General features: G+C 62.2%; 2 protein-coding genes across 3 annotated transcripts; one reads left to right on the forward strand and one right to left on the reverse strand.

Moving 5' to 3' along the window:
• Positions 1 to 209: 209 nt before the first annotated feature.
• DNTTIP1 (deoxynucleotidyltransferase terminal interacting protein 1) lies at positions 210 to 4,121 on the reverse strand. Of its 2 annotated transcripts, XM_057424717.1 has the most exons (13): positions 4,009 to 4,121; positions 3,865 to 3,935; positions 3,686 to 3,782; positions 3,506 to 3,604; positions 3,120 to 3,188; positions 2,786 to 2,842; positions 2,552 to 2,613; positions 2,139 to 2,184; positions 1,627 to 1,685; positions 1,390 to 1,450; positions 975 to 1,046; positions 679 to 734; positions 210 to 389 (listed from the first exon to the last, which is right to left on the reverse strand). In XM_057424717.1, exons 1-13 carry the CDS (start codon positions 4,084 to 4,086, stop codon positions 251 to 253), a joined length of 966 nt encoding a protein of 321 aa, XP_057280700.1. In that variant the 5' UTR covers positions 4,087 to 4,121; the 3' UTR covers positions 210 to 250. The 2 variants fall into 2 exon arrangements, with proteins under 2 accessions (XP_057280700.1, XP_057280701.1); XM_057424718.1 differs by lacking the exon at positions 975 to 1,046.
• Positions 4,122 to 15,758: 11,637 nt separating this feature from the next.
• LOC130607551 (eppin-like) lies at positions 15,759 to 17,104 on the forward strand. The gene is made up of 4 exons (XM_057424746.1): positions 15,759 to 15,896; positions 16,067 to 16,240; positions 16,551 to 16,718; positions 16,790 to 17,104. The coding sequence occupies exons 1-4, from the start codon at positions 15,782 to 15,784 to the stop codon at positions 16,804 to 16,806; spliced, it is 474 nt and encodes a 157-aa protein (XP_057280729.1). The 5' UTR covers positions 15,759 to 15,781; the 3' UTR covers positions 16,807 to 17,104.
• Positions 17,105 to 17,148: the final 44 nt, after the last annotated feature.

The following is a 17,148-nucleotide window of genomic DNA, read 5'->3' on the forward strand; positions in this document are numbered from 1 at the left end:
CCGCCCCGCGCCCGGTTTGAATGTACGCAACGTGCGTCCCCTCTGCCAATCAGCGCGCAGCCCAGTTCGACCTGGCCAATCGGCGCTCGCCGGGGATGCGATGCCACGGTAACGGCGAGCGGCGGCTGCTCAGCCACCGCCCCGCGAGCGCGGAGCCGCGGTCCCAGCCGGCTCTTAAAGGGCCCGATCCCCTTTCCCCGGAGGCGGAGGCGAGTGCGAAGCGGCTTTTATTGGGGTCCAGGGGCGGGGCTCAGGGCTCCGGGGGGCTCTCGGGGGGCTGCGCGTCCGCCCCGCGGCGCAGGGTTTCCATGTGCTTCTGCATCTTCTCGGTCATCCAGGCCGGCGGCACGAACGGCTTCAGCTCCTCCAGCCGCAGGTCCACCGAGTCCCTGTGGGAGGCGGGGTGAGACGGGGGCCCCCATCATGGACCCCAGCGGACCCTGGCACCCGCAGCACCAAGCCCAGACCCCAGCCAGCATTGAGCCTGGACCCAAAGCACCCACCATGGACTCCCGGTTACCACCAAGCCCAAAACCCCAGCATCCACCCCTAACCAGCACCGAGCACCCCATGCAGCATGGGGCATGGCCCCTCCAGGACAGTCTCCCCACAGTGTTGGGGTCCCCAGGGCAGCAGCCCCCAGCCCCACAGCATGGCCACATCCGGGTCATTCCTCACCGGTAATCATCGCTGGCAGCCAAATCCCGGATGTCCTCTTCGAGGAGGAGGTAGGCCTGCGGCACAAAGGGAGGACACCTCAGGGTTGCCACACATGGCGACGGCAGTACCATGTCCCCCATCCCCAGATGGCATGACTCGCCCTCCTGGGCACCCAGATCCCAAGGGACTGTGGGGCACGCCTCTGCTCCACATGCCCTGCCCTGGTGTCCTGGCAGAGCCGCTGTCCTGGCCCTGCGGTGGGTCTCTGTGCGATCCCCGATGGCTGCAGGAGCCTGGAGCCCAGCCATACTCACCATCTTGCCCCCCGTGGCCCTCATGTGCTGCTGCTCTGCCAGCCAGTGCTTATCCTGCGGGTCGGCTGCGTACTGCAATAGAGCAGCAAGGACCTGGCTGAACACAGGAACAGACCCTCCCGCTCTGCCCCCCTCCTGCCAGGACACTGCACCCGCTTCAACATTCCCCGCAAGGGCTCTGGCTCCTCCAGCTGCAGGGCCCGGCTCCAGGCAGACCCATCACCGCAGAAGCTTCACTAAACCCTCAACTGGTGTCCAGCGCCCTGGCCAGACTGCAGGAATGTGCTCCAGGACAAAAAACAGGGGCATGGTGGGGCAGGAATACAAGCAATCCAAAGCATGGGCTCCCCGCTCCCACCAGAAACCGATTCCAAGCCAGCCCCGAAGAAGGAAGTGTTTTGCTGCAGCATCTGACCTTAAAGAGGTGGGGATGCTTGATGTAGAGTCGCCCTCTTGTTCCTCCCATCCCGAGAGCCCTGGAAGAGGAGGAGAGGTGTCACAGTGCGCAAGGGCGGTTGTGGCAGCACGGGGACACCTCTCTCCTCCCCAGGCCCTTCCTGCTGCTTTCAAGGCAGAGAAGCGAAGTGACGGGAGGGTCTTATGGGCTCCTGCCTTGGAGACACCACCCTCCATCAACAGGGCCGCTCCTTACTTGTTTGCTCGAGATCCCAGCACAAAGGTTGTGGTTTCAGTCAGTCGGGATGGATCCCACTACAGAGCAATTGGAAAAGGGGCAACATTAGAAATGAGGCTGGTGCTGGCCCATGCTCCACGAGCTCAGCTCTCTGATGGGGTACCTCAAACAGGCCCCGGCCTGGGAGCTGGACACAGACCTCCAGACTCCCGCAGAGGAGGGAAGTTACAATCCCCCTGGGCTGATTTAAGCCGTTCCCCTGGTGGGAAACCCTTGTGGGATCCTACTGGCTGCTGCTGCTCTCCCCAGGTCTCCTAACAGCAGCCCCACACCACAGCTAAAGGCTACCCTGGAGGAGGCAAGCAAAGGCCTCCAGGCACTTCGCTCCTCTTCTTGCTTCTCTGTGCCACAGGGGCCCATTGGGGCAGAGCACAGCTCAGTGCTGTCCTCTGCTCCTGCAGCAGCAGGGCTCTGCTGGCGGGAGCAAAGGGGAGGAGAGGGTGAGCCCAGCAGCGTTGGCCAGCCAATACCTTTGGTCCATCCCTTCTCATGGGCTCAGAGACTTTGAGCTTCCACCTGAGGGGAAGGAAAATGCAGTGAGAACGAGTCCCTGTGGGACCAGCACAGCCCCCACCGGAGCTGGGGCTCAGTCCCTGCTCCAAACCCTCATCTTTGCTGCATGTTCTCTCCCTGGCAGCCACGACTCCACTACCACCGTCAAGCTGCTCACTCCAAACAGTCCATCTGGACCTTTCCACCCCTCCAGGCCTGTTTAATGCCACTTCCTCAACCTACCCCCCTCCTCCTGGGCACCCCCTGCACCTCTCCTTCCCGCGGGAGGGGGAGCAGACCACAGCCTTTCTGTACTCCTGATTGTGCCGCCTCATTTCCCACCCACCCTCCCAAATCAGGGCTCCAGCTCGGGACACGTTCTGGTACTCACGCAGCTATGCCGGAGGCCCCGCGATCGTTCAAGAGGCTCTGTCCTGGAGGCCGCCCCTTTCTCTGTGTGGAAGAAATCCTCCAGTGACTCAGCTCTGTGAGCTGAGAACCTGCTCGGCTGCCCCCCCCTCCCAGGGAAGCTGCTCCTTCTGTCACCGGCAGCAGTGCTGGCAGGAGAACAGCCTCCTCCGAGGCAGCACAGAAGCTGCCTGTGCCCGTGCAGAAACGCCCCTACCTTCTTGGGAATGGGGCTCCCTCGGCGGTTCAGCTCCTCATCCATCTGTCGGGCTCGCTGGAAGCGGAGCAGCAGTGGGGTGAGCAGGGCCCTTCTCCAGCCGCCGCTCTCCCTTTGTGGGGAAAGGCTGATCCCTGATCCCACCCCACCTCGGTGAGAAGCACCAAACCATGGGAAGCAGCTGTGATTTTCGGGTCCTGCACGTCCCCCCCTCCCAGACTCAGCCCCCCAGCTCTAACCCCGGACAGGAAGAGACAGAAAAGTAAGCAATTTCAACCCTCCTCCTCCTCCCAGCTCTGACAAGTCATTCAGGCCTTTGGGAACAATGACTTACCTTTGGCACTGTCTGCTCATGGGGCAGCCTGGGAACCACCTTTTTCCCATCTGAGAACAGCAGTTTGGCCTGCAGAAAGAGGAAGAAAGGTTGCTCCATTCTGGATCCAGAGGGGGACCTGCCTGACACCCCCTCTTTCATGTATCTGCCCGACAGCCCCTTAACTGCTCTGCTTTCGGAGCACCACTGCACAGTGCAGCAAGATGCAAATGAAAGATCTGAGCCTGACAGAGTCTGGGCACCCGGCACTGTGGCAAGGGGGTGGCACTGGATGATCCTTAAGGTCCCTTCCAGGCCAAACCAGTCTGTGGTTCTACACCACGTGAGGGCTGCAGGTGTCCCCCCAGCTGTTACAAGGGACACATCCCAGCCAGGCGCACACTCACCTGCTCCAGGCAGCTCCGACACGTCTCTTGGATGAGCTGCTCCGGGTCCACCTCCTCCCCGACGTTATCGCGCACGTTGATGGCTGCCTTCTGGAAGAACTGCAGAGGTGCAGGTTAGCGCCTGAGCAGCCTCAGCACGGGCACCCACGGCCGCTGCGGGGCCCGTCCCGCGGCTTTCACCTTCATGTACTTGTTGAAGACCCCGCGGATGTCCTCGTTGATGCTGGGCTGCAGGACGGCGCGCAGCAGGTCCATGGACACGGCCGGGTCCGTGAAGCTGCGGGCGGAGGGGTCAGCGGGGGACGCGGCCCGGGCGCAGCCTGCTCCGGCCGCGATCCCCCGGCTCCGCCCGCCCGTACCTGGTGGTCATCTGCGAGCGCCGGCCGCGCCGCTGCACCTGCCGGTGCTTGATCATGATGTTCCAGGGGCTCTGCGGGGCGCACGCATCAGCCGCGGCCCGCCCGGCCCGCCCGGCCCGCGCGGCCCCTCCGCACCGCGCTCACCTGCAGCTCCTCGGCGCCGTCCGCGCCCGCCTCGCCCGGCCCCGGCTGCTGCTGCTCCGCATCGCGGGCGGCTCCCATGGCGGCCCCGGCCCCGCACCGCGCGCGTCACCGCCCCGCGCCGCAGAGCCCGCGCGCCGGAAGTGATGCGCTGCCATGGCAACGGCGCCGGGCGGGGCACACGGGGCTGGGTCCCTCCGAGCCGGGGCCGAGCTACCGCGGTCTGGGCGCAGCGTCCCCGTCCCGCGCCCCGGTCCCGGTCCCGGTCCCGGGTGGAGCCGTCACGCTCTGACCCTGCCCAAGGGATGGCGGCGGGAGCGGGCGGGCTCCTCCTGCCTCGCCCCGTGCGGTCACCGCTGTGGTGTTTCCTGTGCCCGGAACAGAAACCCAGGCTCGTTCCTGTTCGGGTGCAGCAGCTCCGTGTCCGTGTCCTCAGAGCCCTCACCTCCGGAATGCTGCTGTTTAGCTGAGGAAACGCTCCAGCATTTCCCCACCTCGTCCCATGTGTGCAGAACGTTCAAAATGATTCGTCTGTCGTTTTCTAGACCTGTGCTTTTCCATCGGGTCGGCTGGAGAGCAATGTAAGGTTAAAAAGCGTTTGCTGACGTGTAGCTAATGCTTTTCCTTGTTCCTTCCAAGGTGATGGGAAGATAACCCAAAGAAATGGAATTTCCCACAGCCTGAGGCATTGAGGTCACTCACTGCCCCACACCCAGAGCCACTGGCACAGAGGATGGTGCCGAGCAGAGGGGTCCTGTGTGCCCCATGTGCGAGGGGAAATCGCTGCACTGTGCTGCACTGAGGGCAAGCAGCTTCTCCTTCCCCAGTGGCTTTGCTGGGCGCTGCAGCCCAGTGTCTGTGGCACGGGCACGGTGCTGGTGCTGCCAGAGGATGGTCTGTGGGTGTCTGCGTCACGGCAGCCTGTGGCTGTGTCCCCTCACCGCGACCTGGGGGATCCTCCCATTGCTGCTGTCGGCAGCGGCCGCGCTCAGCACCCGCGGGGAGACCAGAGCCGGGAGAGGGAGGAGAGGCTGGGCCGCTCCTGCCCTCCTTGTGTCCTTCCTGCTGCCCTGGCCGGGCTGCGTCAGCGCGGGAGGGGACCAGGCTGGCGCACAAACCTGACCTGCGGATGTGGAGCCGGTTGAGTTGTCATCAGCTCCATCACCACCAGCCCTGGCTCATCACGTGCTTGTCCTGGTTCTTCCAAACTGTTCACAGCAAAGATGGGACGTCCAGAGGGGGGGGAAACAACTACGGCTGTGGAAAGTCATGGGAGGTGAGAGAAGTGGTTCTGTTCAACCTGCAAAGCTCGACGGAGAGAGGGCTCAGCTCGGTACATGTGCTGCTGAGAGGACACTGTCGGTTGCTCTCTGCGCCCACTGTGAGCAGACAAATCCTCTTGTCGGTTTGAATCAAGTGAGACGTGGATCAGATCTATGGAAAAGCTTTCACAGAGACTTAAATCCTGCAACAAATTCTCACTAAAGGAGTCCCTGTTCTGGCAGGGGTGGGGATGTCTTTTGAAGAGCAGACCAGAACAATGTCAGGGATCACCACAACGTAGCTGATGAGATGACTTGTTTGGATCTCCCATTGTTTAACGGTACTTTTTCCATGGATCTGTGTGGTGGGTGTGCAGAACACGCCAGCCTGCGGGTGTCTGACACGCACCAACAACCGCTTCACAGCTGAGGCTTCCTGAATGCTTTCCTGATTCACAGAGACACTTCAGACAAGTCCCGTCTGTCCCTCAGTGCAGGCAGGTTCTGGTGGCAGCAGAAACCTGTTGAGCCCAATCCCACATCCTGTTTTGGCAGCAAGACTCGTGCAAAAGCTTCGTTATCTCCCTGGCTCCTCATGACAGTGTTGGCTCTGCCCTTGCAGGTCACCACACGGCTGCGGTGTGAGAGGCAGCACAGGGCATTAGGAAGGAGGAATGGGACCATATCCTGTAACCTTTACCCTTTAACATCACTGGTTAGCATCAAACGCTGTAAAAGTGCACCAACCCTCACAGAAAGGGCACAGGAGAGGAGCCTGGGTTTCAGGGGGCTGAGGTGCGTGGGAGAGGGAACAGGAGAGGGAATAGGAGAGGGAAGGAAACACAGCTATCTGAATGCCGAGAGCCCCTTTCCCATCGCTCCGTGTCAGCCTCAGGATGTTCCATGTCTGTGGAGCTGGGTGGGCCTGCGCAAGGGCCTGATCAAGCCCCTGCTGCCCATGGAGGGATTTACGTGGATGCTGTGAGCTCTGCATCAGTTCAGCGATGACCTGCCCCAGCCCAGCACCCCAGTGCAGGCTCCGGGGGGTGTCACGCTCCAGCAGCACACGATAAGCACTGGGCTGGGAGGTCAGGCCTGGAGCCACAGGGTGGAACACCGGATCTCCAGCAGACACGGGCGGTTCACGTGGAAATGGCACCGAATTGAGTCATGGCCACGAGAGGATTAAACCTGTTCTTAAAATGTGTTTCTTGCACCAAGCCCTCTTCCCACACAGGTTTGGCAGCACGCAGCAGTGCACCTTCCTGCTTCCAAGTCTCACCCCTTGCACTGCTGCTGCATCACTTTGGTATGCCTGATGGAAAGCGCTCTGAGCAGGACCTTCACCTCTCCTGTGCTGGCAGGAAGCAGTGGACACTGCTTAGAACTGTAGAAATAACACTGAGCTCAAACCAGTTGGTTTCAGTCTCCCCACAGCTACAGGTTTAAACTTTTTTTGATCCAGCAAGTCTGACCCATTCTTGCCTGGTGCTGGTGTCTCCTGGCCAGGCTAGTCCTAAAGTGCTCCTGATTGCACTTTGGCTTGTGTATCATTCAGGAAGAAATAGCTAAATAGGAAAGGAAAAAATTACAAAATCAGATTCCAACACTCGTGTGAATTGAGAATAACAATGTAAGGTTGTCATTATTGAAGGTTCTGCTTACTGTTATCTCAAGCACATTCTTTACCCTGAAATCAGGTGCAGAGAAAAGGGAAATAAAGGTGGCAGCACGTTTGTCTTTTACGGTGGGTCTCTGGTGAAGGCCAGCAGCTTGGACCTGGGGTTTGAAGGCAGATTCCTGTGCTCTCTTCACCTTGGCTGAGCTCTTGACTTGAAATCCCGAGGCTTTTGCCTCCAGAGAGCTCCATCTCATTGGAGCAGACCCTTCCCTCCGCCTGTCGCCCTCCTGTCCTCCCTGCGGCATGCGGCCGGCTTGGGTTAGGGGTGGAGAAAGGCCCTGGAGCGGCTCTCCAGAGAACAGAATTACAGCGAACTGTGGGAGGTTCCCGCGGGTCACCTGGGAGCTGCTTCCTCCCATTCCCAGCCCGCCGGGAGGAACTTTAAATCGCCGCCGGCTCCGTGCCGGCACCACTGGCTCCGGCAGCATGAGAGCGAGAGGCGTCCTCCTGCTGGCGCTCCTGGCGCTGGGGGCAGAGCTGCAGGCGGCACCCACCGCAGGCAAGTACGGGCGGGCTGGGAGCCCCCGGCCTCGCCAGGACTGAGGGTGTTCACAGGCTCACGGGATGGTTTGGGATGGAAGCGGGGTCACTGCTCCAAGCCCCTGCAATGAGCAGGGACATCCTCCAGTGTTGATGGTGATGTTTAAATGTCTGCTTTAATCCCTGCGTTTCTGAAAGCTTCCTGTGAGGAGCTGGAACCCTGCTCAGGTTTAGCTGTGGCTTCGATTGTGTAAACTTTGAGTCCAACAAAACTCCTGCCGGGATGCAGAGGGCTGTGGAACCGGCACGCAGGCACAGGGATGCTCGGGGGGAGGTTTGGTTGAACGAGGACCTGGGGCAGGGATTGGTGCTGATGCAGCCCCGGCAGAGACCCAGATGCTGCACCGAGACTGGGATGGGCTGGACCCTGATAGTCCTGCTGGCGGCTGCCCCAGTGCTTGGCTTGGGGGCTGTTCATGGCATTTCCCACCGTGAGCCCTCTGGAAGCACCAGCCCAGGCGAGGTGCCGTTTTGGAGAGGGGAAATTATCAAGAAAGAATAGTTTTCCTTCTAATATTATTCTTTTCTTGGGAAAACCGGCCACGTTTCAATGCCGTGGAAACAGCACTCCTGTTGAATGAGCCATGAAGTGATTTTGAGAGTATTTTGCAGAACCTCCTTTCCGAACTCTCCCGCCAGCGTTGCCAGCCGAGCTCAAACTCTGAGGCAGCACCAGCTCCTGTGCAGTGGAAGTCTGGTTTGCTGCTGCTCTGTAACAGGATGCTGGGGCCACCGTGCACTAACCTAAATGTGTCAGCAGAAATGTCATCACTTCCCATTGCTCCTCTGGAAACCTGAGTTTCTTTTGGTCTCAGCTACAGGCTGGTTCTAAGCCCTGTAGCATAACCCACCTTCTGCCAGCAACCAGCGGTGCCGGTGCCTCCGCTGCCAATGCATTGGTCCCATTCCCTGTCCCAGAGCAATGCCAGGGAGATGGCACTGCTGTGGGGAGCCATGGGCTGCGCTGCTGCTGAGGGAGATCGTGTGCCTCTGCTCAACGAGAGCTCATAGACCTGAGTGCTCCCAGTTCCTGCATTCCTGCCCTGGTTAAACAGCACCTACTGTATTTGGGTTGGTTTTGCTAAGCAGCTGCTGCAGTCACACACTCACTTTCTTGCTTCTCCTCTCCTCATGCTGCCCAGCTCCTCAAGCCCCGCATCCACCCCCTGCGCAGTGCCTGTCTGCGGGTGGGATTCGGGGTGCACGGGATGGAACCGGGGGCGGTGGAGCTTTGGGTGCGATGGCCGGGAGCTGCGGGTGCGAGGGCAGCGCAGGGGGTGACGCTGCTGCTCTCTGCTCCGTTCCAGGGCGCCCCGGAGCAGCCCCGGACCCGCGGCTGCAGCCGGAATGTCCTGGACTCGCTCTGGTCGGGAAGAGCCTTTTGCCTGGGGAGCGGCCCAGCGCGGTGCCCGCTCCGCTGCCCGGGAATGCCGCCCGCGATGGGACCTGGGAGGCGTGTGCGGAGTGGGTGTGCAAGGACCAGCGCCTGCCCGTGGCTGCTGCAACGCCTGCACCGGGGAAGAACCCGGAGCCCGGGCGAGGCCCTGCGGCAGGGAACAAGCCCGCACTGGATGGGAACAAGCCCGCACTGGATGGGAACAAGCCCGCACTGGATGGGAACAAGCCCGCACTGGATGGGAACAAGCCCGCACTGGATGGGAACAAGCCCACACTGGATGGGAACAAGCCCACACTGCCTGGGAACAAGCCCGCACTGGATGGGAACAAGCCCGCACTGGATGGGAACAAGCCCACACTGCCTGGGAACAAGCCCTCACTGCCTGGGAACAAGCCCACACTGCCTGGGAACAAGCCCACACTGCCTGGGAACAAGCCTGCGCTGGCTGGGAAGCCTGACACAGGGAAGAAACCCAGTTCAGGGAAGAAGCCACCATGTGGGGGGAAGACTGAAACTCAGGAGAAGCCAGAGGTTGTAGCAAAGCCAGGGGCTGGAGGGAAACCGGGCACTGGAGAGAAGCCAGAGGCTGGGGAGAAGCCGGACACTGGGGATAAACCTGTGCTGGGGGAGAACCCAGAGACTGGTGGGAAGCCAGAGGCTGGGGGGAAGCCAGAAGCTGGGGGGAAGCCAGAGAGCGAGGGGAAGCCTGAGGCAGGAGAGAAACCTGAATCTGACCAGGGTGACAGTGGGGAGGATGATGACAGAGATGATGATGATGATGACGACGATGATGATGATGATAAGGGTAAAAATGAGCATGGTGATGGTGATGATAATGGTGACAGTGAGGATGGCAACGACGATGGGGACAGCGATGGTGATGATGATGGAGGTGACGATGGCAATGACGATGGAGATGATGCTGGAGATGACAATGGCGATGATGATGGAGATGATAGCAATGATGATGGCAACAATGGTGATAATGGTGATGACGATGATGGCAACAGTGATGACGACAATAGTGATGACAACAGTGATGACAATGGCTATGATGGTGATGGTGATGATGATGAAGACTATGGAGATGGCAATGAAGATGATGACAGTGATGATGGTGGTGGTGGTTATGGCGATGACACTTGGTGATCGATGCCACCAGACGTGTGAGGAAGCAAGCAGAGCCTGTGGTGGGTGGGTGCAGGAGTGGCTGCCCTGGGGCTCCTCCTCTGCCTCACTCTGCCAGGGCTGGCCCCGGGCACCAACCATGTTTGGTCAGGTCCTTCTCTTTCCTAATAAACCCCACACAGAGCCACTGGTTTGGCGTGACAAGCTGTCCCTGGTCAGTGCCTGGCATGGCCAGCCTGCCAAGGCTGCCCCAGCCCTGTCCCATGCATAAGGAGCTCCTGTGCCTGCTTCTGCCTGGTGTGAGCCTGGCAGTGCCCTTTGCACAGCAACATGACTTGGTCCCCTGTGAGAGAGCCACAGGAATGGCCCTGACAAGCCTCACCAGGACCAACAGAACATCTCTGGGCCAGCTCAGAGGGGGCTCCTTGGGGGGAGCTGCCCCACGGCCACCCTCCAGCATCCTCCGGCAGCAGCTGCCATGGCAGAGCTTGGCCAGGGCCCACATGGGCTCCTGGAGCTGGGGACAGACCCATCCCCGGGACGTGCTGCCACGGTGACAGCCCCCTCTGGACCCATCCCCTCCCGCAGGGCCCAAAGCTCCCAGGGCTGCTGCGGGGGCTCACCAGGAGCCCGATGCAGCAGGAGCCAACCAGTGCTCATTGCAGAAAGGGTTTACTGGGGGTGGGGGGCACTGAGACCCCCGTGCTCTGCAGGAAGCTGAGGGTGAGGGGTGGAGGTGGGAGCGGGGGAACGGGCCCTTATCCAGCAGCTGGTGCATCCCTCCATGGCCGCTGTCTGTCCGTGTCTGTCTGGTGGCCGCACAGGCTGGGTCCTTGGCCCAGGTCCACGCAGGGGTTAGGTGAGTCCTGGGGAGAGACCAAAGCATCCGTGTCCCAGGCCCTGGCTTCGGGGCACGCTGGGGTGCAGCCATCGGCCCTGCTCAGGAAGCTGGGCTCCGGCCATGGCTGCACCCTCCCGCTGCACCGGCCCCGTGCCCGCCCTGCACTCACCGGTAGACACGAGCCGGGCCCAGAGGCAGCAGAGCCCCAGCAGCAGGAGCAGCAGCAGCAGCCGCATGGTGCGGGGCAGCCCCAGGGCTTGGGCACAGCTTTAAATCCTCTCATGGCTGGAGGCTGGTCCCAGTGACCTGGTCCGTGCCCAGCGCCCAGCACGCTCCGGCCAAGCGTGACCCCCCCTCCCCTCCCTGCATGGTGCTGCTGGACAAGCCAGGCAGGAGGCACAAAGCTGCTCCTGCTCTGTGCAGCCCTCAGAGAGCTGTGTTGTGTTTGCCATGTGCCATGTGTGCCATGTGTGCTGTGCTGTGTGTGCCATGTGTGCCATGTGTGCTGTGCTGTGTGTGCCATGTGTGCCATGCTGTGCTGTGTGCCATGTGTGCTGTGTGTGCCATGTGTGCCATGTGTGCTGTGCTGTGTGTGCCATGTGTGCCATGTGTGCTGTGTGTGCCATGTGTGCTGTGTGTGCCATGTGTGCCATGTGTGCCGTGCTGTGTGTGCCATGTGTGCTGTGCTGTGTGTGCCATGTGTGCCATGCTGTGCTGTGTGCCATGTGTGCTGTGTGTGCCATGTGTGCCATGTGTGCTGTGCTGTGTGTGCCATGTGTGCCATGCTGTGCTGTGTGCCATGTGTGCTGTGTGTGCCATGTGTGCCATGTGTGCTGTGCTGTGTGTGCCATGTGTGCCATGTGTGCTGTGTGTGCCATGTGTGCCATGTGTGCCGTGCTGTGTGTGCCATGTGTGCTGTGCTGTGTGTGCCATGTGTGCCATGTGTGCTGTGCTGTGTGTGCCATGTATGCTGTGCTGTGTTGTGTTTGCCATGTGTGCTGTGCTGTGTGTGCCATGTGTGCCATGTGTGCCGTGCTGTGTGTGCCATGTGTGCCATGCTGTGCTGTGTGTGCCATGTGTGCCATGTGTGCCGTGCTGTGCTGTGTGTGCCATGTGTGCCATGCTGTGCTGTGTGTGCCATGCTGTGCTGTGTGTGCCATGTGTGCCGTGTGTGCCATGTGTGCCGTGCTGTGCTGTGTGTGCCATGCTGTGCCGTGTGTGCCATGTGCGCTATGTGTGCCGTGCTGTGCCGTGTGTGCCGTGTGTGCCATGATGTGCTGTGTGTGCCATGTGTGCCATGTGTGCTGTGTCATGTGTGCCATGTGTGCCATGCTGTGCTGTGTGTGCCATGTGTGCCATGTGTGCCATCCTGTGCTGTGCCATGTGTGCCATGTGTGCCGTGCTGTGCCATGCTGTGCCATGTGTGCCATGCTGTGCCATGTGTGCTGTGTGCCATGCTGTGCCATGTGTGCCATGCTGTACCATGTGTGCTGTGTGCCATGCTGTGCCATGTGTGCCATGCTGTACCATGTGTGCTGTGTGCCAGACTGTGCCATGTGTGCTGTGTACCATGCTGTGCCTTGTGTGCCATGCTGTGCCATGTGTGCCATGCTGTGCCATGCTGTGCTGTGTGCCATGCTGTGCCATGTGTGCCATGCTGTACCATGTGTGCTGTGTGCCATGCTGTGCCATGTGTGCCATGCTGTGCCATGTGTGCTGTGTGCCATGCTGTGCCATGTGTGCTGTGTGCCATGCTGTGCCATGCTGTACCATGTGTGCCATGCTGTGCCATGTGTGCTGTGTGCCATGCTGTGCCATGTGTGCTGTGTGCCATGCTGTGCCATGCTGTGCCATGTGTGCCGTGCTGTGCCATGTGTGCTGTGTGCCATGCTGTGCCATGCTGTGCCATGTGTGCCGTGCTGTGCCATGTGTGCTGTGTGCCATGCTGTGCCATGTGTGCTGTGTGCCATGCTGTGCCATGCTGTGCCATGTGTGCCATGCTGTACCATGCTGTGCCATGTGTGCCATGCTGTGCGTGTGCCATGCTGTGCCATGTCACAAGAGCAGCTGGTGCAGCTTCCTTTTGTGTAGGGCAGGTACAGGCAGGGTCCAGAGAACCTGCGTGGATCTGGCCGTGCCGGGGCGATGGAGGTGGCTCCCATTCGGGCACTGTGGAGCGGCCCGCGGTGCCCTGGCAGCTCCCCAGGCATTGTTCTGCCTCCAGGAACAATCGCTGGCTCCCAGGGGACGTCCTGTGACAGGACACGGTTCACAGCCCCGCGCTGCCACCGCAGCCCCCAGCTCCCGGCCAGCCCATGCCCACCTGGCCCCACACCTTGGGCAGCAGCTGGGGACCAGGACTAACGGGGGGGGTACAGGGCCCTGATGCTGGGAGCAGGGAGCTGGAGGCTGTGTGGGTGCTCTGCCTGGGTGCCAGGACTGTGGGGTCATAGCACCGTCCTGTGTCCTTCGAGGAGCCAGGGTGGGTGCCCAGGTCCCTGTCGCACAGTGCCGGAGTTTCCTCTTGCCTCCTGCTCCCTTCCATGGGGCTGGAACCCCACAGCCCCCTTCCATGGGGCTGGTGGGACCAACCGCTGCAGCCGCTGCAGCCGCCTGCTGCTGGGGCTCCAGGCATGGGCATGGATCAGCGTCTGGAAGGACAGAACCCTTCCCAGGCTCTGGCTCTGCTTCCCCCCCACAGCTCTGCCCGTGCCTGGCATCCCATGGCCATCGCTCAGGGCCCGGCTCTCCTGGGGGGCACGAAGCTGCCCCCAGCACCATGGAGGCACCTGCCAGTGTGCCACAGGCCATGCTGGCAGCAGGGGCTGCCCTGGCCGGCGCCGCATGGGGCTGCTGGTGGCGTTGGCTGCTGCCGCTGCGTGTCGCAAGGACGGAGGCTCTGGAGCTGCTGGGATTTTCCTTCCGGGAAGAGGCAGGAGGGCTCCGGCTCGCTGGGCCGGCTGCACGCACGTGTGTGAGCGTGTGCATGTGCACGTGCAGCCACAGCCGGCACGGGCTGGACACGTGCGCGTACGTGCGCAGTCCACGCTCCGTGTGTGTGTGCATGGCTGCGTGTGTGCATGGCTGCGTGTGTGCATGGCTGCGTGTGTGCATGGCTGCGTGTGGGCGCAGCGCACGCTGCGTGTGCCACCCAAAGCACCCACGGTCCTGGCTGGGTGGGCAGCACCATGCACCTGCCAGCATGTCACTGACTGCATGGGGACTCCCTCCCGTTGGTGTGACCCATCCCGGGAGCACAGGGAGGCATGCGATGAGCAGCAGTGGGGAGCGCGGGCTCTGCTGTGCTGGGGGGTCCTCACTGTGAACAGGGTCAGGTCAGGTCAGGGTGGGCAGCAGGGACAGCGCCTGGCTCCTATCACGCCATGGAGCATCAGTCCCGTCAGGACATCATCCTGGTGGCACAGAGCTGTCCCACACACCCCACACCCACCCCCCCATGATGACACAAGCCCTAGCACCAGCGGCACCAGCCCCATATCCACCGCTGTGTCTGCCCACCTTGGCCATGGCATTCCTTTGGGAGCAGGGGCTGTTCTGGATGATGATGTCAGTCCCTGCAGCGATCACCACCCGGCTGGCTGAGATACCATGGGAAGATAATGGGGAAAAATGTAGTTCCGGTGGACTTGGTGCCGTGGCCCTGCCCTCCTGTGGGACGCAGTGCTGGGAGTTTCTGTGTCACTGGGAATGTCCTGTGCAGCTCCAGGTCATGGAAGATGAGCTGCAGCCCCAGGACCACCCCTGTCCCTCCGCAGGGGTTCCTTTCCTGTCGCTGTTGTGTCCCTCCAGCTTTGCTCCCGCCCCACTCAGGCTTTGCCACATCACCGTGTCCCGTGCGGTGCCGCTGCCAGGCTCTCCATCCTGGGTTTCACAGCAGAGGCAGGGAAAGGCTGCACTGGGACGTGGGTGTCCCCGCAAACTGCACCCCACATCCAACTTTCTTGGCCTCTCCCCACGGAGCTTTCCTCGCCCTCCACTTCCCCCTTGGGACGGTAATTACGCCCGTAATTAGGAAGACAATTATTCCTGCTGAATGGCAACAGCTTAATCTGTTTCTCCCTCCTTTTGGCAGGTTTCACCCCACGCCCGCCCAAGGGTGTTGGCAGGATACCGGGGATGTGCCTGCGCCCTGCCCAGCGCCCGCAGCCCTGCGCTGCAGTGGGTCTGGACCTCCAGCTGTGTCCCAGGGAATGAATGCCTCACACGCAGGGGGGTCGGGGGGGGCACGGGCACGGCTCTGCACGGGCAGCCCCGGGAGAGGAGCAAGTGAAGGGGATGGTCCCAGCCCAGGAGAAGGTGATGAAGTGGGTGGCAAAGTGCCTGCAGGGTGAGGAGAGACGGGAGCATCACTGTCCTGAGGGCCCTCTCTTCCACAGCAGTGGTGGCTGGCACACGGGGTGGGACCGAGGGCTCAGCGCTTTGTGGGACCATCCGCCCGGGATGCTCCATCAACCGGGGGGGAGCGCGGCAGAAAGGGGTGAAGGGGCCTTTCCCCGAGGACCTGCACCGCGGGCAGAGCAGTCCCGCAGCACCCGGTGCCCAGACCCTGCCCTGTGACGCCCCGGAGGCTTTCTGCGCCCTTTCCATGCTCCCTGGCAGCGCAGAGGCTGGCACCGACCTCCCCGTGCCAGTCGCCACCACGGCTCGTCCCCAGGGGCTGCGGCGGGCGCCGGTGGTGCCCCCAGCCCAGCGCGGGCAATGCCGCCGCCGCACCGGGGCAGCCATCCCGTCGTACCGGTCGCCCCGGCTCAGCGCTGCTGCGGGATGCTGCCGGGGAGGCCGGGCCCGGCCTGGGCGCGGCTCGTTACCCACATGGCAGGAATTAGCCGGGCTCCCTCCGCCCCCCGGCACACCTTAAATCCCGGCCCGCCGTGCCCGGGCCAGACCCGGCTGCCCAGGGCACCATGGAGCTGCTGCCAGGCCGCCTCTTCCTCTTCCCCCTCCTCGCAGCCCTGCTCCCCCTCTCCGCACGGTCTGGCCCGACCCCGCTCACAGCTGGACAAGAGGAGCTGGGGACGGGTGAGTGAGCTCAGGGCATGTGCCGGGGATGCTCCTGATGTGGCTGCCACCCAGAGCTCCCCGCGCGGTGCCTGCAGGGGCACGGGGCTGCGGGTGACCAGCGTCCAGCCGTGGGGTGCTGGGGGGCTGCCCTGAGCCCGCCCCAGTGTCCTGCTATGTGTGTTCTGCAGCGAAGCCCGGGTACTGCTACCACATCCCAGAGGTGGAGGACCTGCTGCACCACGACTGCAACGCCTGCCACAAGGATGCCTCCTGCTCCCGCTGCACCAGAGATGCTGGCTGCCCCGGTGCCACCAAGTGCTGCCCAAGCAAGTGCGGCTACACGTGCCAGGAGCCGGTGCTGGGTGAGGGCTCGGTGCCGCGGTGGTGGGGGTCAGCAGCAGGGCGGGAGCCAAGCAGACAAGGAGGGGGTATCCCTGAGCTCTTGTCGGGTCCTGCAGAGCCAGGGGGCCCCATGCTGCGGGCTGGGGAGTAACCACCTGCAGGTGCATGGGGCCATGGGGCCGGCGGGTGTAGAGCTGGCTGCTGGTGGGAAGGGTTTGGTGCTAAGAAGGGACCGGAGCTGTGGAGGTTTCTCCAGGGGCCCTGGGACTGCCGAGCCCGGCAGCATCCGTTTGCCACCCTTGGCTCAGCCTGTTCCCTTGGACCATGCAGACTTCTGCTACCTGCCCTCTGTCTGCGGGAACTGCAAGGCGCTCTTCCGCCGCTTCTTCTTCAACGCCTCCAGCCAGCAGTGCGAGGAGTTCATCTATGGCGGCTGCGGTGGCAACAGGAACAACTTCGAGACCAAGGACGAGTGCTTCCAGGCCTGCTCCCACATTGGTAACTAGCCCTGTGCCTGTGCCGTGTGCCCTGTGCCGCTCCTGCCCCGCTCCTGATGCGCTGTGTCTCAGTTCCAGGTGCCCGGTAGTGCTGGCCCGGGGAGCACAGTGGCCTCTAAATCGTCCCTGCCCAGGGAAAGCTGCTGCTGGTGGCCACGGCCCTGTCCCCGTGGGGAGCCGCTCCCCACAGGGCTGGCAGTGATGGGCGCTGCTGGCCAGGGTGGCTGTGCTGGGGGCTGCGGCTCTGCCAGGGACGTTCTCCAGCCCAGGGGCAGGGATGCGCACCCACGGCAGCAAGGCTGCACCCTCCTGTGCCATGGTGCCCGGCTGGAGGAGCCTGACCCTCCCATGGGCTGTGACACTTCAATACAAGGGCAGGTCCTTGGATGAGCACGTCTGGGTCTTGTCCTTCCTGCCTGTGCAGGCAGCGC

Source organism: Pezoporus wallicus, unplaced genomic scaffold, assembly GCF_028554395.1.
Source record: "Pezoporus wallicus isolate ANWC-B61680 ecotype Strahan unplaced genomic scaffold, APGP_CSIRO_Pwel_v1 contig_13737, whole genome shotgun sequence".
Lineage (NCBI taxonomy): Eukaryota > Metazoa > Chordata > Aves > Psittaciformes > Psittacidae > Pezoporus > Pezoporus wallicus.

Coding starts and splice junctions, on each gene's coding strand:
- DNTTIP1 (XM_057424717.1), bottom strand. CDS start 4,086: ATGGGAGCCGCCCGCGATGCGGAGCAGCAGCAGCCGGGGCCGGGCGAG. Junction 2,614..2,785: donor GGAGCCCCATTCCCAAGAAG/GTAGGGGCGTTT, acceptor TCTTCCACACAG/AGAAAGGGGCGGCCTCCAGG. Junction 735..974: donor GGGCCACGGGGGGCAAGATG/GTGAGTATGGCT, acceptor TTTGTGCCGCAG/GCCTACCTCCTCCTCGAAGA.
- LOC130607551 (XM_057424746.1), top strand. CDS start 15,782: ATGGAGCTGCTGCCAGGCCGCCTCTTCCTCTTCCCCCTCCTCGCAGCC. Junction 15,897..16,066: donor ACAAGAGGAGCTGGGGACGG/GTGAGTGAGCTC, acceptor TGTGTTCTGCAG/CGAAGCCCGGGTACTGCTAC. Junction 16,241..16,550: donor GTGCCAGGAGCCGGTGCTGG/GTGAGGGCTCGG, acceptor TGGACCATGCAG/ACTTCTGCTACCTGCCCTCT.